This window comes from Sturnira hondurensis, unplaced genomic scaffold, assembly GCF_014824575.4.
Source record: "Sturnira hondurensis isolate 20B ecotype Veracruz unplaced genomic scaffold, ASM1482457v3 Scaffold0022908, whole genome shotgun sequence".
NCBI classification, from domain to species: domain Eukaryota; kingdom Metazoa; phylum Chordata; class Mammalia; order Chiroptera; family Phyllostomidae; genus Sturnira; species Sturnira hondurensis.
Genome location: NW_028095539.1, coordinates 8989203 through 9007348, shown reverse-complemented (window position 1 = coordinate 9007348; position 18146 = coordinate 8989203). Strand labels below are relative to the sequence as shown.

Sequence of the window (18146 nt, the reverse complement as noted above, 5' to 3'; positions counted from 1 at the left end):
GCGCCTCCCTGTTTCTCAGGCCTGGAGAACGTGTATCGAGGGCCTCCTCCTTCCCTTCGTGTCTGTCTCTGGTGAATTGCTGGAAGGTGGCGGCTTTTTGTTTTTTAAGATTTTACTTATTTATCTTTAGAGGGGAAGGGAAGGAGAGAGGGAGAGAGAGAGATATCAATGTATGGAATGTGTGGTTGCCCCTCATGCGTCCCCTGCTGGGAATTGGCCTACAACCCAGGCATGTGCCCTGCCTGGGAATCGAACTGCGATCGTCTGGTTCGCAGGCTCGGGCTCAATCCACTGAGCTACACCAGCCAGGGCTGATTGGGTTCTTTTTTTCATCAGGGGTTTACTATTTTTATTAGCCTCTTGATCATTTTTCCTTTGGAATTTTTTTACTTAAGTTCTTCCCTCATCCATAGTACATGTGCTTAGGTTAATTTTTGCTGTTGTTCACCCCTGACATCTTGAGGTGAATGTTTACCTCGAATTTTTAACCTTTCTACTTTTCTAAGACGGGCGTGTAAGGCTACCAATTACGTGCCCCGCCCCCCCATGACTTTAGCTGCAGCCCACGCTTTTGATATGTTGTAGTTCTATCGTCATGCATTTCAAATATTTTAAATTTTGTATCGTGGGCTCCTCTTTGGCCCACGAGTGTATTTCGTAATGATCGAGGGCAAGGGTTTCCTTCCAGGGCCCGCGCTGCGGCCGGCGCAGGCACCACACTCCGCGCCCGGGCGTCCTGTTCGTGCCTGGGGACGCGCCGAAGCTGGCGCGCAGTCGGGCAACGGGCCCACGCCCGGAAACGTCCCGCGTCCTCCTGAAGAAGGAATCGCACAGGCGTGCGCTCGGCGCTCCGGGCCGCCCGTGGCGTCATTTTGCTAAGGAGCCCTGCGGAGCCCATCTGAATACAACTGCGGTCAGAAAAAGGGCGGAGCCACGGAGAGGGCTCGCTGAGATCGGTCGGCGACCGGCGGCCGCCGACAGCGCGCCCGGACGGCAGTAAATTATTCAAAAGCCACTGCATCGGTCGCTGGGAGTAAAAACGCGAACGGCAACGGCAGCAGCGAAACGACACGAGCGGCGGCACAAAGCTCTCTGGGGAAAACACTAGGACCCACAGCACGGCGGGAGGGCCCGGGCCCCCGCGCCCCGCTCCCCGCTCCCCGCTCCCAACCCCCTCCTCCGGCGAGAGCCCCGCCCTCGAGGCCACGCTCAGGCCCCGCCCCTCGAGGCGATCGATTGTTCGGGCTCCTCGAGCGGGCCTGAGCGTCTCGGGCGCTCGGCTAGGCGCTACGCATGCCTGCGGCGCTGCCATGGAGACGCGGCCCTGGGGCCAACTGGCGCTGCTGGAGTCTGCAGCCCAGCGCAGCGCCGCGCCCTGCGGCTCGGGGGTCTCGGAGAACCACGCCGCGAGGGTGACTGCGGCGCGGGCGGGAGGGCGTAAGGTGTGGGGAGGAGGCCCAGAAGGCTGGGGGGGTGATGGGGGCGTGCCGTGGGGGGACCCGGGGCGGGGTCGGGCGAGGGGGATCCAGGATACTGGGGAGGCGATGGGGACGTGCCATGGGGCCGGGTCCAGAACGCAGGCAAGGGTAAGGGGACTCAGCGGCAGCCGAAGTGAGGCGCGACTGGACGATGGGGAAGGGGCGGCTGCGGATGCTGCCTCGTGGGTTTTCACCAGGCATCCTATTTTTCTCTGGTCCAGGGGCTTCCAGATGCCTGGGGCACAAAGAAGGCGGTGGTGGCTGGGTGAGTACCGGGCCGGCCTCAGCCCGGCAGCCTAGGCGAACGCCCTGGCTGGTGAGGGGCAGTTCTGGAAGCAGCCCCTGGTGACCTGGGCCATTTTAGGTTCTCGGAAGTTATTTCACTGATACAGACACAAACCGCCCCATAAGCAGTGTGCCAGGATGCCCCCGTCCCTTCGGTAATAACAACGTAAGATTAGGCTCCATCTGGCTCATCCGATAGCGAGGGATACTTTGTGTCGTCAGTAGCCGGTTTAACTCTCTGCTCTGGGGCTAAGGTTCTGTGCCATGAAATCTGCCACTGCCACCGCGGCCCTTGACAACGTGTCCATTTCTTGCAGTATCACCTTGGGGAAGAGCTGCCCACTAGCCCCACAATGTAAGGCTCGGAGCCAGCGCTGCCTCCGCACCCCGGACAAGTCCCAGATCCCCCGTGCTGCGCAGTGAGCTGATCTGAGCTCTGCTCAGGGGAGACCGGCCTGGGCGCAGCCATCGTCCGCCTAGCTGTACCACGACCTTCCAGCCAGGGTGGTGCGTTTCGTTCGTCTTTTCGAGTATTCCACGCTGTGTAGTCAGAATCACAGTAGACACCTGTCAGTCCCTCCCCCCAAGGTAGGTGCCTTGCCCCAGTCACCTCCACGCCTAATGTGCCCACAGCTGTCACCATCAAAGGCTGTTACCAGAGAGCCACCGGACCTGCTGGCCACTCAGCGGTGGTTCTTAGGTGTCTTCAGAATGCTCAGAGGCTCCTCTCAAGTCTCCCTCCAACACCACCCTCCTAAGGCTGCTGCCCACCCACAGCCTGGACCCTCACCTCTACCGCTAAGTTAACCAGTGAATCCCCAGACCCAGCAGCTGCAAAGCACGTTCCTCAGATGGTCTAGTGCAAAGTGGTTGGGAGGGTTGGCCCAGGGCGGCCACAGGCTCTGCAGCCCAGGCAGGGGACCCCGGCCCGGGATGAGCAGCCGAGCCCCGCTGGCAGAGAAAGCCCTGTCCGAAGGCTACGCCCGGCGGCGGTACCGGGACACCTCCCTGCTCATCTGGCAGCAGCAGCAGCAGCAGCTGGAGTCCGTGCCGCCCAGGACCTACCTGAGCAGGAGCCGCAGCATGTGGTACTCGCAGTACGGAAACGAGGCCATCCTGGTCCGAGACAGGAACAAGCTGGAGGTCTCCAGGGACACGGGCCAGTCCAAGTTTTGCACAATCATGTAACTGCAGAGTGAACGCCAGGCCCAGATGCCACACCGTGAACCTGGGCCTGGTTTCCTTCAGGGGCATCGTGGATTTCCAGGCCCCCCGTGAAGATGAGGTGTGGAACGAGAACCCACAGCCCCCAGGAGTGGCTCCAGGCCCCTGGGCACAGGGCCGGTGGGCCTGGCCGGCCGGGCCCCCCACTGCCCCAGGCTGCAGGCACACCAGGCCACGCCACGAGGTGCGATTTCCTGTCAGGGTTCCAATGAATCAACCGAGAGGGACCCTGTCCCCAAACCGCCTTTCAAGTTAATTTATTATTTTTTTCAGTGACAGTTGACATTCAGTATTTTATTAGTGTCAGGTTATAAGTTGTTTTCCATGTTCACTTCTGCCTGAAGAAAGGGTCAGATTTGGAGAAAAGGTGAAAATCAGTCTGCAGGACTAGAGCAGATGTGACCTGACCTGTCCGCAGGAAGCTTGTCACATCTGTGCTTTGACCTGGCTGCCAAAATGACCGCCAGGTAGCTTCCACAGACCGGAGGACTTGCAGGCAAGCACATTCCAAACACGTTAGGGAAAGCAAAACTGACTTGTAATTTCCACATGAGTTCCTTTGACAGTGTCTCAGCCCCACCGCCAGCAGGGCCTCGGTGCCCGTCACTGTGCACGCAGGTGGCCGAGGCCCCGTCAGCGGCCGTTGTGTCCTTGAGAAGGGACACGCGTCTGCTGTAGCTGAAGTCGGCGTGGCTTGGAAATAGGGGAGCCCCTCTGTCGAAGGCGATTTTCCTTCACTATTGCGTACAATAAACGCAATAGACTCTCTTTGCGTGGACTCTGCTCCCGCGCGGTTTACCCCGGCCTGCGTGTCAGCCTGGCCGTTCTCAGTGGTCTCTAGTGACGCTGATGCCCCGCGCAGACATTCGAGGGGCAGAGGAGCGGCCCCTCCCCAGGGACGCATGGCTGCGTCTGACCGGCGGGCGGGCGCTTGTGAGGTGGGCGTTCTCGCTGCGCCTGCGCACACAGCACGTGCCGTGCTGGGCATTTTTTTTGGTAGCTGGGTGAGCATGTTAGCAACCAGCACCCTAGAAGTGGCCCTGGGGGGGCCACAGGATGTCCCCCCCCATGCCCACAGCACACCTGAGGCCTAGAATCCAACTACTTCGGCACCCTGCTGGAGTCCGAGGGCGGCTCCACCCTTCCGCCCCGAGCAACGCCTCGGCAGGGCCGGCTCGCCTGCCCAGAAGCCCTGACCAGAGGCGCCCAGTGGACAGGTCTGTGGGTTTAAGTCCCACCTGGGAAGAAAGGCGACCTGAGGGCACCTCCCAGCAGCCTCGGGCTGGGCCCTGGCTGTGCTCTGCGTGTCTGCACACATCAGTATGCAGGCAACCATGCCCTGGGACCCTCGGAGGACAGCTGCCACTAAGCCACTTAACAAGCAGACAGACACCCCCAGCCTGAGGCCAGTCTGGCACACAGCCAGTCCTGTCCTTGGGGAGGTGGCTAGATGAGTGAGGGGCTGAGCCTGGACAGTGGTGACGTGGCCCAAGGAAACACAATGCCTGGGAGAGTGATTCCACCAGGCTGGAACTTAGGGGACAAGAACCTTTTCCTAGGACAGCAATGTTTTGAAAATGCTGTAAGAACTCTTGTCGTGAGGCCTCGTTCACTCCCCACTGAAGGCGCGCAGTGGGGACATTGGCACCTGAACCCACTCGATGTGGGGACAAGGCAACGCCCACTGGGCCACCGGGCAGCTGTTTGTTTGGTGCCAGAAGTCTCGAGAGCACGCAGGCCACCGGAGTGCAGACGGAGGCACAGGAGGGACAGACGGGTCTGTCCGGAGCAGAGAGACAACCGAGTGAGGACAGGAAGAAGGGGCGGCCCGCACGTCTGCGGTGCTGGGTGTTCCGGAGAAGCACAGAACTGGAAAGACCGGGACCCGAACTCTCTCCGGCAGAAACACCACGCTCCCTGGCTCCTGGTGCCCCCCTGCCCAGGCCAAGGGGCAGAGCTGTGGACGCGCGTGTGAAACCGCTTTTGGGGGCGCTGGCGGCTCCGGCCAAGTCTGCACCTGCTAGGGGAGAGCAGGAGCACCCCGAAAGCACAGGAAAAGGCACAGACGGGCACCTTTTTTTTTTTTTGCTTTTATTATGAAAACAAAACAAATGCCCCAGGAGGAGGGTCCATGATTACCAGAAACATCGAGTACTTTCTACCATTTTTATTCGGTTGTGGGGAGGCCAGCATTGCAATAAACAAGCTAACACTACTTACATCGGACTCGTTTGCAGTAACTGACATTTACAGGAATATACTAGAAACGGCACTAAAAAGGTTAAGAAAAGTTACGGTAAGCCGGCATGCACACCATACAGAAAAGTGATGTTTTAAGTATAAAAAAGCAAAGGCCCCGGCAGTGCTACACGTCCTGAGTAGCGGCCCCACTCGGGATGCGAGCGCCGGACCTCGCGGGCTGTTCCTCCCCAAACAGCTGCAAAAGACGTGGATTCGCCAAAGGACAAGAACGAAAACAAAAAAGAAAACCTGTCTCGCGGTATGTGCGCAAGATGGCGCCCGCTGCCCAGGACGAGCACACGCAGCCTGTCCCCTCGGTCCACACGGGGCCAACCCACGGAGCCTTTCCCCTCGAAGCCGCCCTGCAGGCCCGGGCTGGAGCCCCTCCGCTATCGGGCCGCGGTCTTCCCAGGACAGATGGAAATGACCCACTGCCATGGTGAGCTTGGGGCGGGGGAGGTGCCCCAGCCTGGAGGGCGGTCAGTGGTGAAGTCCGGAGAGAAAGCCCACGACCTGCAGCCACTCAATGGGGACGGCAGCCCCCAGGGAGCCATCGAAGCCAGCAGCCTCTGCCGGGTGACAGGAGGTCCCAGGATGCACCACGGTGAGTGGAACCAGTTGACAGAGACGCGCTCTGCCAGGTTCCCACTGCACTCGCCTCGAGGGCCACATGCTTCTCCCGCTACCAGCTCGCATGGGTGGCCCTTCACACCCCACACTGGCCAGGCGCTTCACGGGACTCCCACCCCAGGCACCACGCTGTCCCCCCACCCCCGCTGCCCGCTGGACACCGGTTGCACACACCCACGCGGCCCCCCTGTGAGACCTGTCGTGTACCAGTTCCTCGGTCCTGGTTTAAGTGTGCCATTAAAGACCTGTTTAGAAAGCCTTTGAAAAACAAGGGTAACTTTAAAAAATGGCAAGTTTAAAATCCACTTACATTTTTATTATAAACAAAACTTAAAAGTTTAACAAACTGGCTCAAAACTCGCCCAGTGTAGGATCACCAGCGATAAGAACGATGGTACCCCACCCTCTACCCATCCTCTCTCGGTCAAGGTACCCGCGGCTGTGAGTCGACGCAATCCAAACCACGTTGGGGATTCTGAGACTCACCACCCACAGGAATGCTGCTGACTAGCCCCGCTACCGACCAGTTTTGGAAGGAATGCGCCACCAGGCGAAAGGCTGGGCAGGCGCCCCACCTTGATGAGGCGCTTGAAGGCGTGGCTGGGAGAGTGCCTTTTCGGCCATTTCTGCCCCACGGAAAATGCTTGGGCAGGGAGCCCCTTCCTGGAGCCGGAGGCTCTGAGCCCCAGACGCAGGCATGCCAGAGAGCACCTGGCCAGGCCGCTGCCAGCGGGAGGAAGACTGCACAGGGCCACAGGGCCGCAGCGTCTGCCCGGGGCACTGGGAGGCGATAGGCGCCCCATCGGGGGCCTGGGGCCCAGAAGGCCACTGTGAGTTCTGGGCCGATGCTCAGACCCTGGGTGGGCCGTGGGGGGCATCCCTGCACTCACAGGCCACGTGGTGGCCTCTGGGAAAAACAAAACCAAAACATAACCTTCTGTTAAACTCTGTATATTATTAATATTTTCTCTTACAATAGAAAGTTAAAAATCAAGACTTAGATTTACTATACATTTGCGTCCTCTCAGGTTACAAAGCTTACATCACACAGCTGCGGTTCCCTAAGCCGGCCTCTCTGACACCTACAGAGACCGGGAGAGAGCACGAAACAACCAGGTGAACCCGACACGGGGCGGGTGGGCGGGGGGCGCCATCCCTGCGCGTATCCGCACCCCACACACACACAGACAAGCGACGACGAGGCCCCGGCGCCGGCAGCGCGGACGGGACTGAGCACCGGCCGGGCCGGGTAGCACCTGGAGGGGCTGGGGCGCTCCCGCCAACCACGGGAAGGCCTGCATCTCCGTTGTTTGTAATGCGTTTCTTTTGTTCTGTTTTTCTTTTTTCTTTTTTTTAAAAATGACCAATGGTGTTAATAAATAAAGTATTCCTATATACACGAACTTGGAAAATGGGTCCGGAGTGTGCGGCAGCACAAACACAGGGTGGGACACACACACGGGGCTGGACTTTCGTAGAAAACTGCTGAACCTTACAAAAAAGTCTTTTTTTTAATCCTTTTTTTTTTTAAGTTGAGGTAAAAGTTTCAGTGTCTGGAAACCTGCCCGCTGCACACGCAGCCGCTGTGTTCCCCGCCCTGCCCGGGAGGGGGCTCCTGACCGCACAAAGGTCAGAAACGCTCTGCACCCCTCTTTCCCGCACGCCCACCCTCACCTGCTCCACCCGAGAAGCTCGGCCGGGAGCCTCTGCGACCCCCGGCCCGCCCGGCGCCGACCCGCTCCACAGGTGAATGGTCCTCGGCCGCGGATGGCGGGGTCAGCGCTCCGGGCCCAGGCGCGGAGGACACCGCCTGCTTGCAAAGCCAAGGTTCCACGTGCAGAGCCTCCCCGGAGGGGAAACCGCCTCTGCAAGCGTGCAAGCGTGCTTTTCGGACTGGGTCGGGCCTAAGGAAAAGAGCTACGCAGGAACGTCCGGCTGACATCTTCCATGGTTTCTATGGTTACCAGCTTGGCGTCTGGAGCTGCCATCTCCGAGCGACAGAACTCAGCGGCGAAGGAAAGACTTTTTGTAGTCTCACACCTGCTCATAAAGTCTAGTGCACACACGACAAAAGACCTTTGACCTATTAAAGCAAAACCGGGAAGATACCGTGACACTGGATTAAAAAGAAACCTGCACACCATGAACAAAAGTAGTAGTATATTATCCAGGAGGGAACACCGCGGAGGCCGGCGGGCGGGGCTGCACCGGCGGAGCTGCACCCGCGGAGCCCGACCTCACTCCGAGTCGCTGCTGTCCGAGCTTGATCCGCTGGAGGTGCTGCTCCCGGACTCGGACGAGCTGCTGCTGCTGAGCCGGGAAGGCCCTCCAGGGGGCGCCGCACCCGATTTATCTGGGGGGGAGGCGAGGAAGACAGGGACGTGAGGGGCGTGCCCCCGCTCGCCCCACCCCTCACCCCTTGCCCCACCCCCTGCGCTCCGCGTGCCGCGCCCCGCCCCACGTGTCTGCAGCGCCAGTCTCAAGGCAGCCTTTCCAGCGCACAGGCCCCTTCACACCCCACCGTGTGCTACGACCCACCCGCTTCTTGATCCGCCCACTCAGTAAAGGTGAACACACATCTATCTAAGTGGACTGATGTGATAATGAGGCCGCGGTGTGGGAAGGCCTCAATTTGGGTCTGTTGAGTCCCTGGCCCGCAGCTCCTTAGGCCCTTGGGATCCCCAGAGGGGTAAGAATGTCAGTCTTTGTAAGCAGCAACTTTGGGCCACACCTGACTTTATACTAATGAGTGACCACGGCTGGTCACCAGAAGACCAAGCCCTGGGGCGGTGGGCATTCAGAGCCCGCGCCCCAGCTCCAGGGGGCCAGGGCACGCAGGGAAGAGCTGGGAGGGTGGCCTTACGTCTGACAGGGCGGGACAGCTCCTAGTCCCTCGGGCTGGCTCCGCCCACCTCTCACCTCTGGCTGCTCTTCCCAGTAAACCCTAACAGAAGTCCCGCGCTCTTCTGCGCCACTGAGGTGGGAGCGTGGGCCCCCCCGTGGTGCACCAGTAGGTCAGGGGTGCGAGAGGCCCGGGACTTGCACCCGGACCCTGGGGTGGGGTGGTCTTGTGGAGCTGAGCAGACAGTGTCAGAACTGACCAGAACTAGACACTCGCCCATCCAAGACCCTCGAGATGGAAAAAATGAAGGCAATGTACTAAGAGAGCAGAGGAGAAGTGGGCTGAGCATCCCCACCCACTGAGAGATGAAGAGCCCACTCATCAGTCAGGTGGCAGCAGACAGCAGCACAGGGACACCTCATTGCCCTCCCCAGGGCTGACCCAAGGGGAGACTCCCGGCCTCCAGGGCCGCAGGCAGGCAGCAGAGCCTGTCCAGGCCACAGCACCAGCTGACACATGGTCACTGAGATGGAACCGGGCACTGACCGCCTTCACCTGGGCACCACCCGGGCCCCACTGTCCCAGAGGCAGGAAAAGGTCTCTGCTGCTCCTTACAGGTTCCAGAGGAAGGGGGCACGGAGTCAACACCCAGCTCCCCTGAAAGGAGACCCGCAGTCTACAGGCCCGGAGTCACAGCCACCCCAACCCGGGACGTTGGTTATTAACATGCTGAGAACCGATGTTACAACCTGAGGGCAGCCAGAAAGCTCACAGCAGGGGCTGGGGGCCAGCCTGACGTCCCCCAAGCCTCAGGGTCCAGTCCCAAAACACCACTGCTGGGCCTTGCCCAAGAGCCCTCTCGGGGCACTCTGGAAAGTGGCAGTCACAGATGCCGCCATCTGCTCACCCTCCCCATAGCCCGGGCTTCTGTCCCCAGGTGCCGGACAAAAAAGCTGGGGTCTCATCACACGGCGGAGCCGCCAGCGCCTGCTGGGCCCCGCCCCCTCCAGAGAGAGCAGCTTTTTTGGCGGAATGGCTGCGGCTGCGGGGACGGCTGCGGGGACGCTGCGGGCGGTACCTTTCTTGGCAGGTTTCCTGCTGCTCAGCTGCCCACTGACGTCCTGCAGTCGCTTCTCCAACTCCTTCTTCTTTTCCTGAGCCAACTCCTCCTTCGACTTGGCTGCCTGCTTCTTCCCGCTGGTCGCTGTGGAAGCAGGAGGAGCTGAGACGGGGGGGGGGCCAAGAAGCGACAGGCAGCCGGCCACCAAGTGCACCCCTGGGCCTCCCGGACCTTGCGAGCCCCTGCCTTGCGAGCCCCAGGGCTGCAGCAGGCTCTGTGCCCTCGCCACAGCAGCTATGCCTCTCACAAAGCCAGAGACAAGAGCACAGACAGGACACGTGTGGCTCAGGGACACACCCCCGAGGAAGGGCAGGGCCCCCACCGAAGCCCTGACCCTCCGACTCAGGGTTCTCCCTGCTGCCACGGCCACAGGTGACCAAAGAAGGGTCACAAACCTCTCACTCCGTCCATGAGAAGGCACCTGCCCCCTCAGAGCAAGTGCGTGCTCCATGCCCCGAGGGGGTCCCATGCAGGCTCAGGAGTCCCGGGTGGGCCCCAGCCGCAGCCCTGTCCTCTTGCCAACCCGGGGCTGCCCCGGACCTGCCCTCCCTCCCACTCCCCAGGACCTCATTCCCGTCCTGTGAGCCGAGACATGACCCCCGAGCCGGGTCCTGGCAAGGAGGCTCAGGACCGCTGACCCTAGCTGGTGCACCTTCACTGCACTTGAGTGAGTGGGGGCAGGGAGCCAACCCGGGGTCCTGGCTGCCCAGCTGGTGGGGGTGGGGGGTGGGCAGGAAGGAGGGGGAGGGGCTGTAGTGCCACCCCACGCCACTCACAGAAGGGCTTCCGCTGCTTCTTCTGTAAACAGGACTTGACGTATCGCTCCAGCTCCCGCAGCGTGGTGGGCTTCAGCGTCTCGAAGTCGATCTCGATCTCGTCGGGGTTGGAGTCCCTGAGCGAGGGCTCCCGCGACTGGATGATGTGCACCACCCGGCCCAGCTTCTCCCCAGGCAGTCGGTTGATGTCCAGGCTCAGCTGGCGCTTCTCATCGTAGCTCATGGGCAGGCCCTCCTCCTCCTCCTCCGAGTCGTAGGGGGCCGAGGCCTGCTTGCCGCCCTTCTTCGGCTGCCTGAGGCCGGAGGCAAAGGGCATCGTGGCGAGGAGCCCCTGCCCGACCCGGCTCTGCCCAGCCCCTTCCTCTCCGAGACCAGGAACCCTTACTACGGGCACGCCCAGAGCGGTGCCCCAGGCAGCCTGGGGCTGCTGGCGCGTCTCCGGGGACCAGCAGCCCCTGCTCCCAGCTGGGCGGTTCCCAGGGCCTGCCCGGGGAACGGCCGCCCTCAGCTCCCCACAGGCACCGACTCAACGGGGCAAAACCAATCTCCGTGCTCGAGTCATCCCAGAGGCGACAGGTGGAGGAACAGGAATAGAAAACAGAGGAGCAGACAGGACGCACGGAACTGGTAAACCAAAATGCAAGTGGAAGTGGATCACACATGAAACAGACACAATCTGAAAACGCCGTAAAAGAGAGAGACAAGCAGGCTGTATGAGAAACAGGACCTGGCCCTGACTGGTGTGGCTCAGTGGATTAAGCACCAGCCTAAGAACCAAAGGGTCACCGGTTCGATTCCCAGTCAGGGCACGTGCCTCGGTTGTGGGTCAGATATCCAGTTGGGGGTATGCGAGAGGCAACCACACATTGACATTTCTCTCCCTCTCTTCTACTCTAAAGTCTTTAAAGAAAAAAAGAGACAAGACCTGACTCAGAGGTTTCCACCCAGTTTAAACAGAATGACAGAAGTAGGCTTAAAAAGAGAGAGAAAAAGAAAGTCTGACTGTGTGAACACTCATGCAAAGAAAGCTACGGGAGCTCGACTCCCTTCAGAGACAGCGACTTCGGACAGAGGAACGCCTGCCTGGGGATGCAGGGGCCGCCTGACCACCAGGACACTGCACCTCAAACACGTGCACATCTAAACACCACACTTCCAAGTTCACAAGGCAAAACTCGGCAGCGCACTACAGGGAGGAGGGGGAAATCCAGCTGGAGAATCCAGTCATTTTCTCTTGGTAAAACAAACCAGCGGCAGAGAAGACCCCAACAACTATCTGCCACGCCAACCCGACACTTTTTGGTCCGTCCAGGTTTCTGCCCCACTAACCGACGTTCACACCACCCAGCACCCAGCAGCCGGGGCTCGCACGCTTCTCCAGGGCATGCGCAACCCTCGCCCAGGCCGGGTGGGCCACGAGACAAACCCTAGCAAACGTGATCGTGCTGACCGCTGAACTCCACAACTGACACGCTTCCAGAAAAGTCCCCACGTATCTGGGGATGAGACGGCACACTGCCAAAGAGCCCACAGTCTAGAGGAAGCCTGAAGGGAAATGAGAACAAGTTTTGAACGGAATGAAATCACGAGGCTTTGAAAGCCTCGTGTCGGCTAAGGCGGTGTCAGGGGCAGCTGCTGGGGGTTAAACAGAGAAAAATGTCTCTCGTCGAGCCTTGGAGCTTCCACCAGAAGCAGCTAGAGCCCTGGCCTGTGTAGCTCAGTGGATTGAGCGCAGGCCTGCGAACTAAGGGATCGTGGTTCAATTCCCAGTCAGAGCACATGCCTGGGTTGCAGGCCGGTTCCAGCGGGGGACACATGAGAGGCAACCATACATTGATATTTCTCTCCCTCTCTCCTTCCCTTCCCCTCTAAAGATAAATGAATAAAGTTAAAAAAAAAAAAAAAAAACAGCAGCTAGAAAAACGAGAGCACATTAGGCCCAAAGCAAGCAAACAGCAACAGTGAAAGTAAGACCAGCAAGGAAGAAACTGCGGACGGAGAAAAGGCAGAGAAAGCAGGACCACAGGTAAAACCGACCCATGTCGGGCCAGACTCACCAGGAAAACACACACCTTCCCACAGGCAGGGAAGGGAGAAAGGACGACTGGCCCGGGACCTGCCGGTGCAGAGCAGGTTGGAGGGCACGACGGCCCCACTGCCCACGCCGTCCACAAGTGTGGCACCGCCCGAGCAGGCACAGACCGCCCCGCCCACCCCAAACCATCACGAACTCATAAACTGGCTAGCCCTCGGTCTGTGAAGAGAACCGAGTTCACAGTTAACGCCATCCAGCAATGACGCTCTGGACCCAGACCGCTCCATGGGCGAGTCCCAACAAACGTCTGGGAAGTTAAAGCCAGCTCCACAAACCCGCCTTGGCCCATTCTGGGGGCAGCCTTATCCCCCCACCAAACCTGGACACAGTGCAAGAAACCTTGTCTTCGCCCTACTGCCCGAAGGAAGAGAAGGAGGGAGCAACACCCCTGGCTTCTGCCACCACCCACCCCACCCGGCTCTGTGTGCCCCTCCTCGCTCTGCCAGAGACCAGGCCAGACACATCCCCCGCCCATATAGTTCTCCAAGCCACCGAGGCCCCTTCCTGGCCAGGCTGACCTCACCTGCCCACTGCACTCGGGGCGGGGGGGGGGGCAGGGGGGCTTTCTCCACTTGGGCCTCCACTGCCAGGCAAGGACACAACCCCTTTTAAACTCTTCATGAGTCTCCTTCATTTGCTTGGAGGACAAAATGCAAACATGCCCACAGAGCTGGCCAACCTCTGCTCCCTCTGACCACCCTCTCCGGGCCCTGCCATGGACCACTCACCCTAATGCCCGCAAGAACAGGTCTTCCGGCCCCCACAGTGATGACCTGTGCATCTCACCCTCGTAGATGAGTTGGCCCCTGCACACTGCCACCCCTCCCTGAGAAGCCTTCCCCACCCTCACCCCTCCCACTGTCAGCCCTGCTTGTCAGTGACAGTGCCTTGCCCTGGGGGGGGACAGACCACAGAGTTGACCTGTGCGCCACAGTGATCCTCTGCCTACTAGGCTGGCAGGAGTGAAATGCCAAGAGCCCATGTCACCAAGCCAATGTCCCCAAATTAAATTCCTGGGCCCAGGTCAGGGACATGTCCCCAAAGCCTCCACCTTCCCAGCCACCCCACACCTCAAGGGGGCAGAAGAGGACCCCGGGGCCCCTCTGTTATCCGAGTGGTGCCGGCCTGGGCGGAGTCACGGGGACACGAGGCCTAGGGCCGGGCGATGGCAGGGCCCACCTGCTGGCCGCAGCCGCACTGTTGGCCTTCTTGGTGGGTGCCTTCTTCTGTGGGGCCTGCTTGGTGGGCGGGGTGGCCTTGGCCTTCCTCTCGTCCTCCGCCCTGGCCTTGTGCCGCTCCTTGTCCTTGTCCTTGTCCTTCTTCCTCTTCTCCTTCTCCTTCTTCTCTTTTTTCCTCTTTGGCTTGTTCACAGGGGCCTGAGACAGGGCGGCCAGCTGCTCGTGCACGGCCTTCAGCTGGAAGAGAGCAGGCGGCTGAGCGGGGCTCTGTGGGGCGAGCCACGCCACAGGGACCAGACAGGCCCCGAGCTGTGCTCCGGCCCCCACCACGCCTCCGGGATGCTGGCCCGTCACTGGCCCTCGGGTAAACTGCAGGCCAGGCGCCTGGTCACAGAAGCTGAGAGAGCAGCAGGGACAGCCTGGTGAAATGAACACTCGGCCCGGGACAGGTGGCTTTGTTCTCATCAGTTTTATTTCTCAGGTGAGGGAGACAGAGGCTGGACCGCTGCCCGAAGGCAACCAGACAGCAGGTCGAGAAGGCTGCAAGGCCCCGGTGCGGACGCATGCCCAGCTACGTGCTCGTGCTGTGCTTCTCATTTCAGCAGCCCCGGGGGCACGAGGGAGCCACCTCGCCCCCAACCGGGCAGGTGGGCAGACGGGCCTCTGGCCTCCAGCAGGCGCAGGGGCTGACACGGCAACCCGCCAGACAGCTGCATCCCAGAGCCGTCTTCCGGGCGGGTTGTATCTAACGAGGCTCAGGTCCAGGTCCGATGCCCACCCCACTCTGGTGCCCGCAGAAGGGCCACGTCCACTCTGCTCTCTCTTCTCCCTGCCAGAAACCCCAGAAATCGGGCACCTGCCCACTACCAGACCTCTCTTTCGACTCGTCATCCAGACAACTCAGGCGTCAGTGGCCTGAGGATGGGGTGGGACAGCCCTGTGCCTGGGGGAGCCCGCACCCCTCCCATACAGGCTGCCAGGACCACATGGCCTGGCCTCCTGATCCTGCCCCAATCCCGGGCCTCTCTGGGGCAACTAAGGCCCCAGGGCCCGCCGAGGGGGCCGCTCCCAGGACACCACAGCTGGGGAGGGGCCTGGGGAGGAGGGCTTTGGGCGAGGCTCACCTGCTCCTGCAGCTCGGCCAGCCGGGTGGCCCGCTCCTCCTCCGAGTCCGAGCTGCCAGAGTCCGAGGAGCTCTCCTCGCTGCTTCGGCTGCTCTCTGTGCCCTTGCTCACCGCCGGGGCTGCGGGGGCAGGCACCACAGGCACTTCTGCTGGCTCGTCTGGCATCTTGGCAAACCGCATCTCAAACACATCCTGTGGGAGAGCAGGGGCCGCTTGAGGTCCCAGATGGCACCCGAGACAGCCCCTCAGAGGGGGCCCCGACTTCCCGAGACACCCTCAGACCCACAAGGAGGCTGACAGAAGGTCGGGCCCTACAAGGAGATGGCCCGGCTCACTTCCCTCCCTCTCCAGGCAGCGGGTGCGGGGCCGGGGCCACGGCCACGGCCAGCCACGTGGGACCCGGCCCACCCGCTCCCTCAGCAACTACGCAAGCCTGCTACAGGTCGTCGTTTCCTTTCTACAAGCAGGTCCAAGGTCCCAGAGGCCTGCCACCTGGAGCCGCACAGTGGGAGCACTGTCCTGTGAGCTCTGGCCTGCTCTGGGGTCCCCACACCAGTGCCAGCTCCCCCTCCCCTGCCTCTTTGTGTGGCTGTGTGGCTGCAGCACCAGGTAGGTCCAGAAGTCAGTTCTTTAAAAGGCAAAGGTATCGTCCCGTCGAGACCCGCACCCTGTGGGACCTTGGTCTCAGGAGAGTTGTCAGCGAAGGCTGTGGCCAGGAGGCCGCAAAAGGAGACTTTGCTTTGCCAAGTTTGTGGCCTGAATCCACCCAGGTTTACGCCCACAAGCTGTGAACCCACGGGGTGCGGCACTGGCTCCCAGAAGAGCCCACTCTGGGCTCTGTCCCAAGACGCCCCTCCTGGCTGTCACTCTCCCCAGAAGCACGCCATACCCAGGAACAAGTGGGCCTACTCAGTGCGCACACACACAAAGTGTGATTACCACACATGCGTGGCTCGTGCAGCTTCTCAGTCTCTACAGGCAGAGCTGGAACCATAGGCCGAGGTGCTCTGCTCAGGCCCCGCCTCCCACCGGCAATGTGTCACCAAGCAATGACCACGCAGTGCTCTTGGAGGCCTTTCGGACGGCCACAGTACAGAACCACAGGTCCTCATGGTTTCTTGTGGGTGTTCTGGGACCTCCAGGACCTCTGACCCCATCACACATGGAGGGGGTGGGAAGGACCAAGGACAGGGGCCCCCTGGGAGGAGAAGTGGAAGCAGCAGACTCCCCTTACGTTCCCCGTCTGGGCCCTGGCGGCCGCATCGGACCCTGGGAGCACCTTCACCAAGGTTTCAAAAGGATTCCCAAGGAGGGGCTGGAACAGCTTAGTAAACAACCATTCTAGGTCCCGCGAAAAGAGAAGCTACTGGAAAAGAAAAGATGTACAGAATTCTTACTCTGTCCTTCAGAGAAAATCCTCTGATTATTCACTGACTTTTCAGAATTTTATCTATTTTTTACAGAGAGTGGAAAGGAAGGAGAAAAAGAGGAAGAGAAATATCAATGTGTGGTTGTCATTGGCACGCGCCCTACTGGTGCCCTGGCCCACAACCCACACATGTGCTCTGACTGGGAACCGAACCAGCGACCCTTCGGTTTGCAGGCGGGCGCTCAGTCCACTGAGCCACAGCACCAGGGTCTGCTTGCACATCATTTAAAATTCCAGTACCATTAGTGCCTGGGCCCCGCCCACACAGTCCACACCATTGAGTGAAAATAGGTCCTGCGCACTGAAACACTGGGGTAGCGGCCAGACTGACGGCAACGTGCACTCATGGGCATGGGCACGCGCACGCTCACGCGCACGCTCACGCACACGCACGCTCACGTCCGCGCGGGCGGCTGGAGTGCGCAGACGCGAAGCCCCGCACCTACAGCCCAACCGGCCTCCCGCAGAGGCTCCTCCCACACGCCCCTGGGCCCCAACGGTCGTCAGGCGCGCGCACAAGGCCGTGGAGGCCGTGGGCACCCGACGCAACGCCCACCAGCGTCCTCCCTGACGGGCTCGGGACCAGCCCCGCACCCCCAGCACTGGGTTCACAGGGGCCCGCAGTCAGGGAGGCTGCAGGGGCGGGGACGTCAGAACCTCCCCCCCCCGCATCCAGCCTGAGCGTCCTGCTCGCTACCCGCCCCGACCTAAGCTTGCAGCTCCCAGAAGGTAGAGGGGCCTGTTTGTCACCAAGGCCCCCAGTGCCATCAGGGCAAACGTGCTGGGCAGGTGAGGCTCCACGGTCTCCCCACGGGATGTTCCCCGAGACGCCAGGGTCTTTCCCCAGATCCCACCCTGGGCTGCTGATCCCACCAGTGCCCAGCAGGACCCCCCACCTCCAGCGCCTCGGGTTACCTGCAGCTTCCGGGCCATGGCCACCACCTCGTGGTCTGGCGGGTTGTACTTGTAACAGTTGGAGAACATTAGCCGGATATCAGCTGCAAAGCCCTGTGCGTCCGGGTACTCGCGGCTGTCCATCTTCTTCTGTAACACAAAGGGGCGGGGCGTGAGGGGCCCTGCCCAGCAACCTAGCTGCGACCGACTCCCCACCCCTGGGCACAGACGTGGGGACCCTCCACCACCACCCTGAGATCTCGAACACAGGAGCCCAGAGAGAGCGATGGACAGGGGCTGGAGGGCTGGCAGGGGCCGGCCCAAGCCCCCAGAGCCAGGCAGACACCCCAGGGCTGGAAACAGCACTGGTCCGGAGACCAGGCTCCTGCCACCCAGCCACCGTGGGACCCCTGCCTTTCCCGAAGCTTCCAGCTCGGGTCACAGGGTCTTCCGTCACACACCAAGGTCCCTGAGAGCAGAGGCTCGGGGGGGGGCGGCCAGCAAGGAGCCTCTGGGAAAATGCCCCACCAACCTGCGGGTCCACTCAATTCACAAAACATCACTTGGTTTTTGCTCAGTAAAAACCCAGGTGCTGCCACCCTTCGCAGAAGTGCCACCCTCAAGGGATGCCGCAGGGCGGTGGCTGAGAATGAGGTGGGGGACAGCATCGCTGGTGTGATGAACAGACTCCCCTCTCCTGCTGGCTCAGCTCAAGGCTCTGAGAGGGTGGAACCCCCAAGGGGCAGCCTTGGACACCACCCCCCTGAAAGGCAGGAGTGTGCGAGCACGCCCCTTTCTGGGAGACCCCAACCCTGCGCCCCCCACCCCCC

At 61.0% G+C, this 18146-nt stretch overlaps 2 protein-coding genes across 9 annotated transcripts in view; one reads left to right on the top strand and one right to left on the bottom strand.

Annotated features, from left to right (window-relative positions):
- Window positions 1–1257: 1257 nt before the first annotated feature.
- On the top strand, window positions 1258–7941 carry BRD3OS (BRD3 opposite strand). 4 transcript variants are annotated; one of them, XR_005065083.1, is made up of 4 exons: window positions 1262–1442; window positions 1700–1743; window positions 2081–2351; window positions 6288–7941. XR_005065083.1 is itself a non-coding variant. In XM_037036932.1 (3 exons), the coding sequence occupies exons 1-3, from the start codon at window positions 1311–1313 to the stop codon at window positions 2184–2186; spliced, it is 282 nt and encodes a 93-aa protein (XP_036892827.1). In that variant the 5' UTR covers window positions 1258–1310; the 3' UTR covers window positions 2187–2700. The 4 variants fall into 4 exon arrangements, 2 of the variants coding, with proteins under 2 accessions (XP_036892827.1, XP_036892828.1); XM_037036932.1 differs by lacking the exon at window positions 6288–7941 and having other exon boundaries at window positions 1258–1442; window positions 2081–2700; XM_037036933.1 differs by lacking the exon at window positions 6288–7941 and having other exon boundaries at window positions 1267–1442; window positions 2081–3755.
- The window catches only part of BRD3 (bromodomain containing 3), a 28130-nt gene continuing 17360 nt past the window's right edge, over window positions 7377–18146 (bottom strand). For 4 of the 5 annotated variants that reach the window (XM_037036927.1, XM_037036931.1, XM_037036928.1 and 1 more), the window contains exons 7-12: window positions 17338–17466; window positions 14994–15185; window positions 13871–14106; window positions 10597–10889; window positions 9779–9922; window positions 7377–8211 (exon numbers count right to left, since the gene is read on the bottom strand). In XM_037036927.1, coding sequence (XP_036892822.1) covers window positions 8096–8211; window positions 9779–9922; window positions 10597–10889; window positions 13871–14106; window positions 14994–15185; window positions 17338–17466 — 1110 coding nt within the window. In that variant the 3' untranslated portion in view covers window positions 7377–8095. The remainder of the gene's footprint in view (window positions 8212–9778; window positions 9923–10596; window positions 10890–13870; window positions 14107–14993; window positions 15186–17337; window positions 17467–18146) is intronic. The other variant, XM_037036930.1, reaches the window with a different exon arrangement.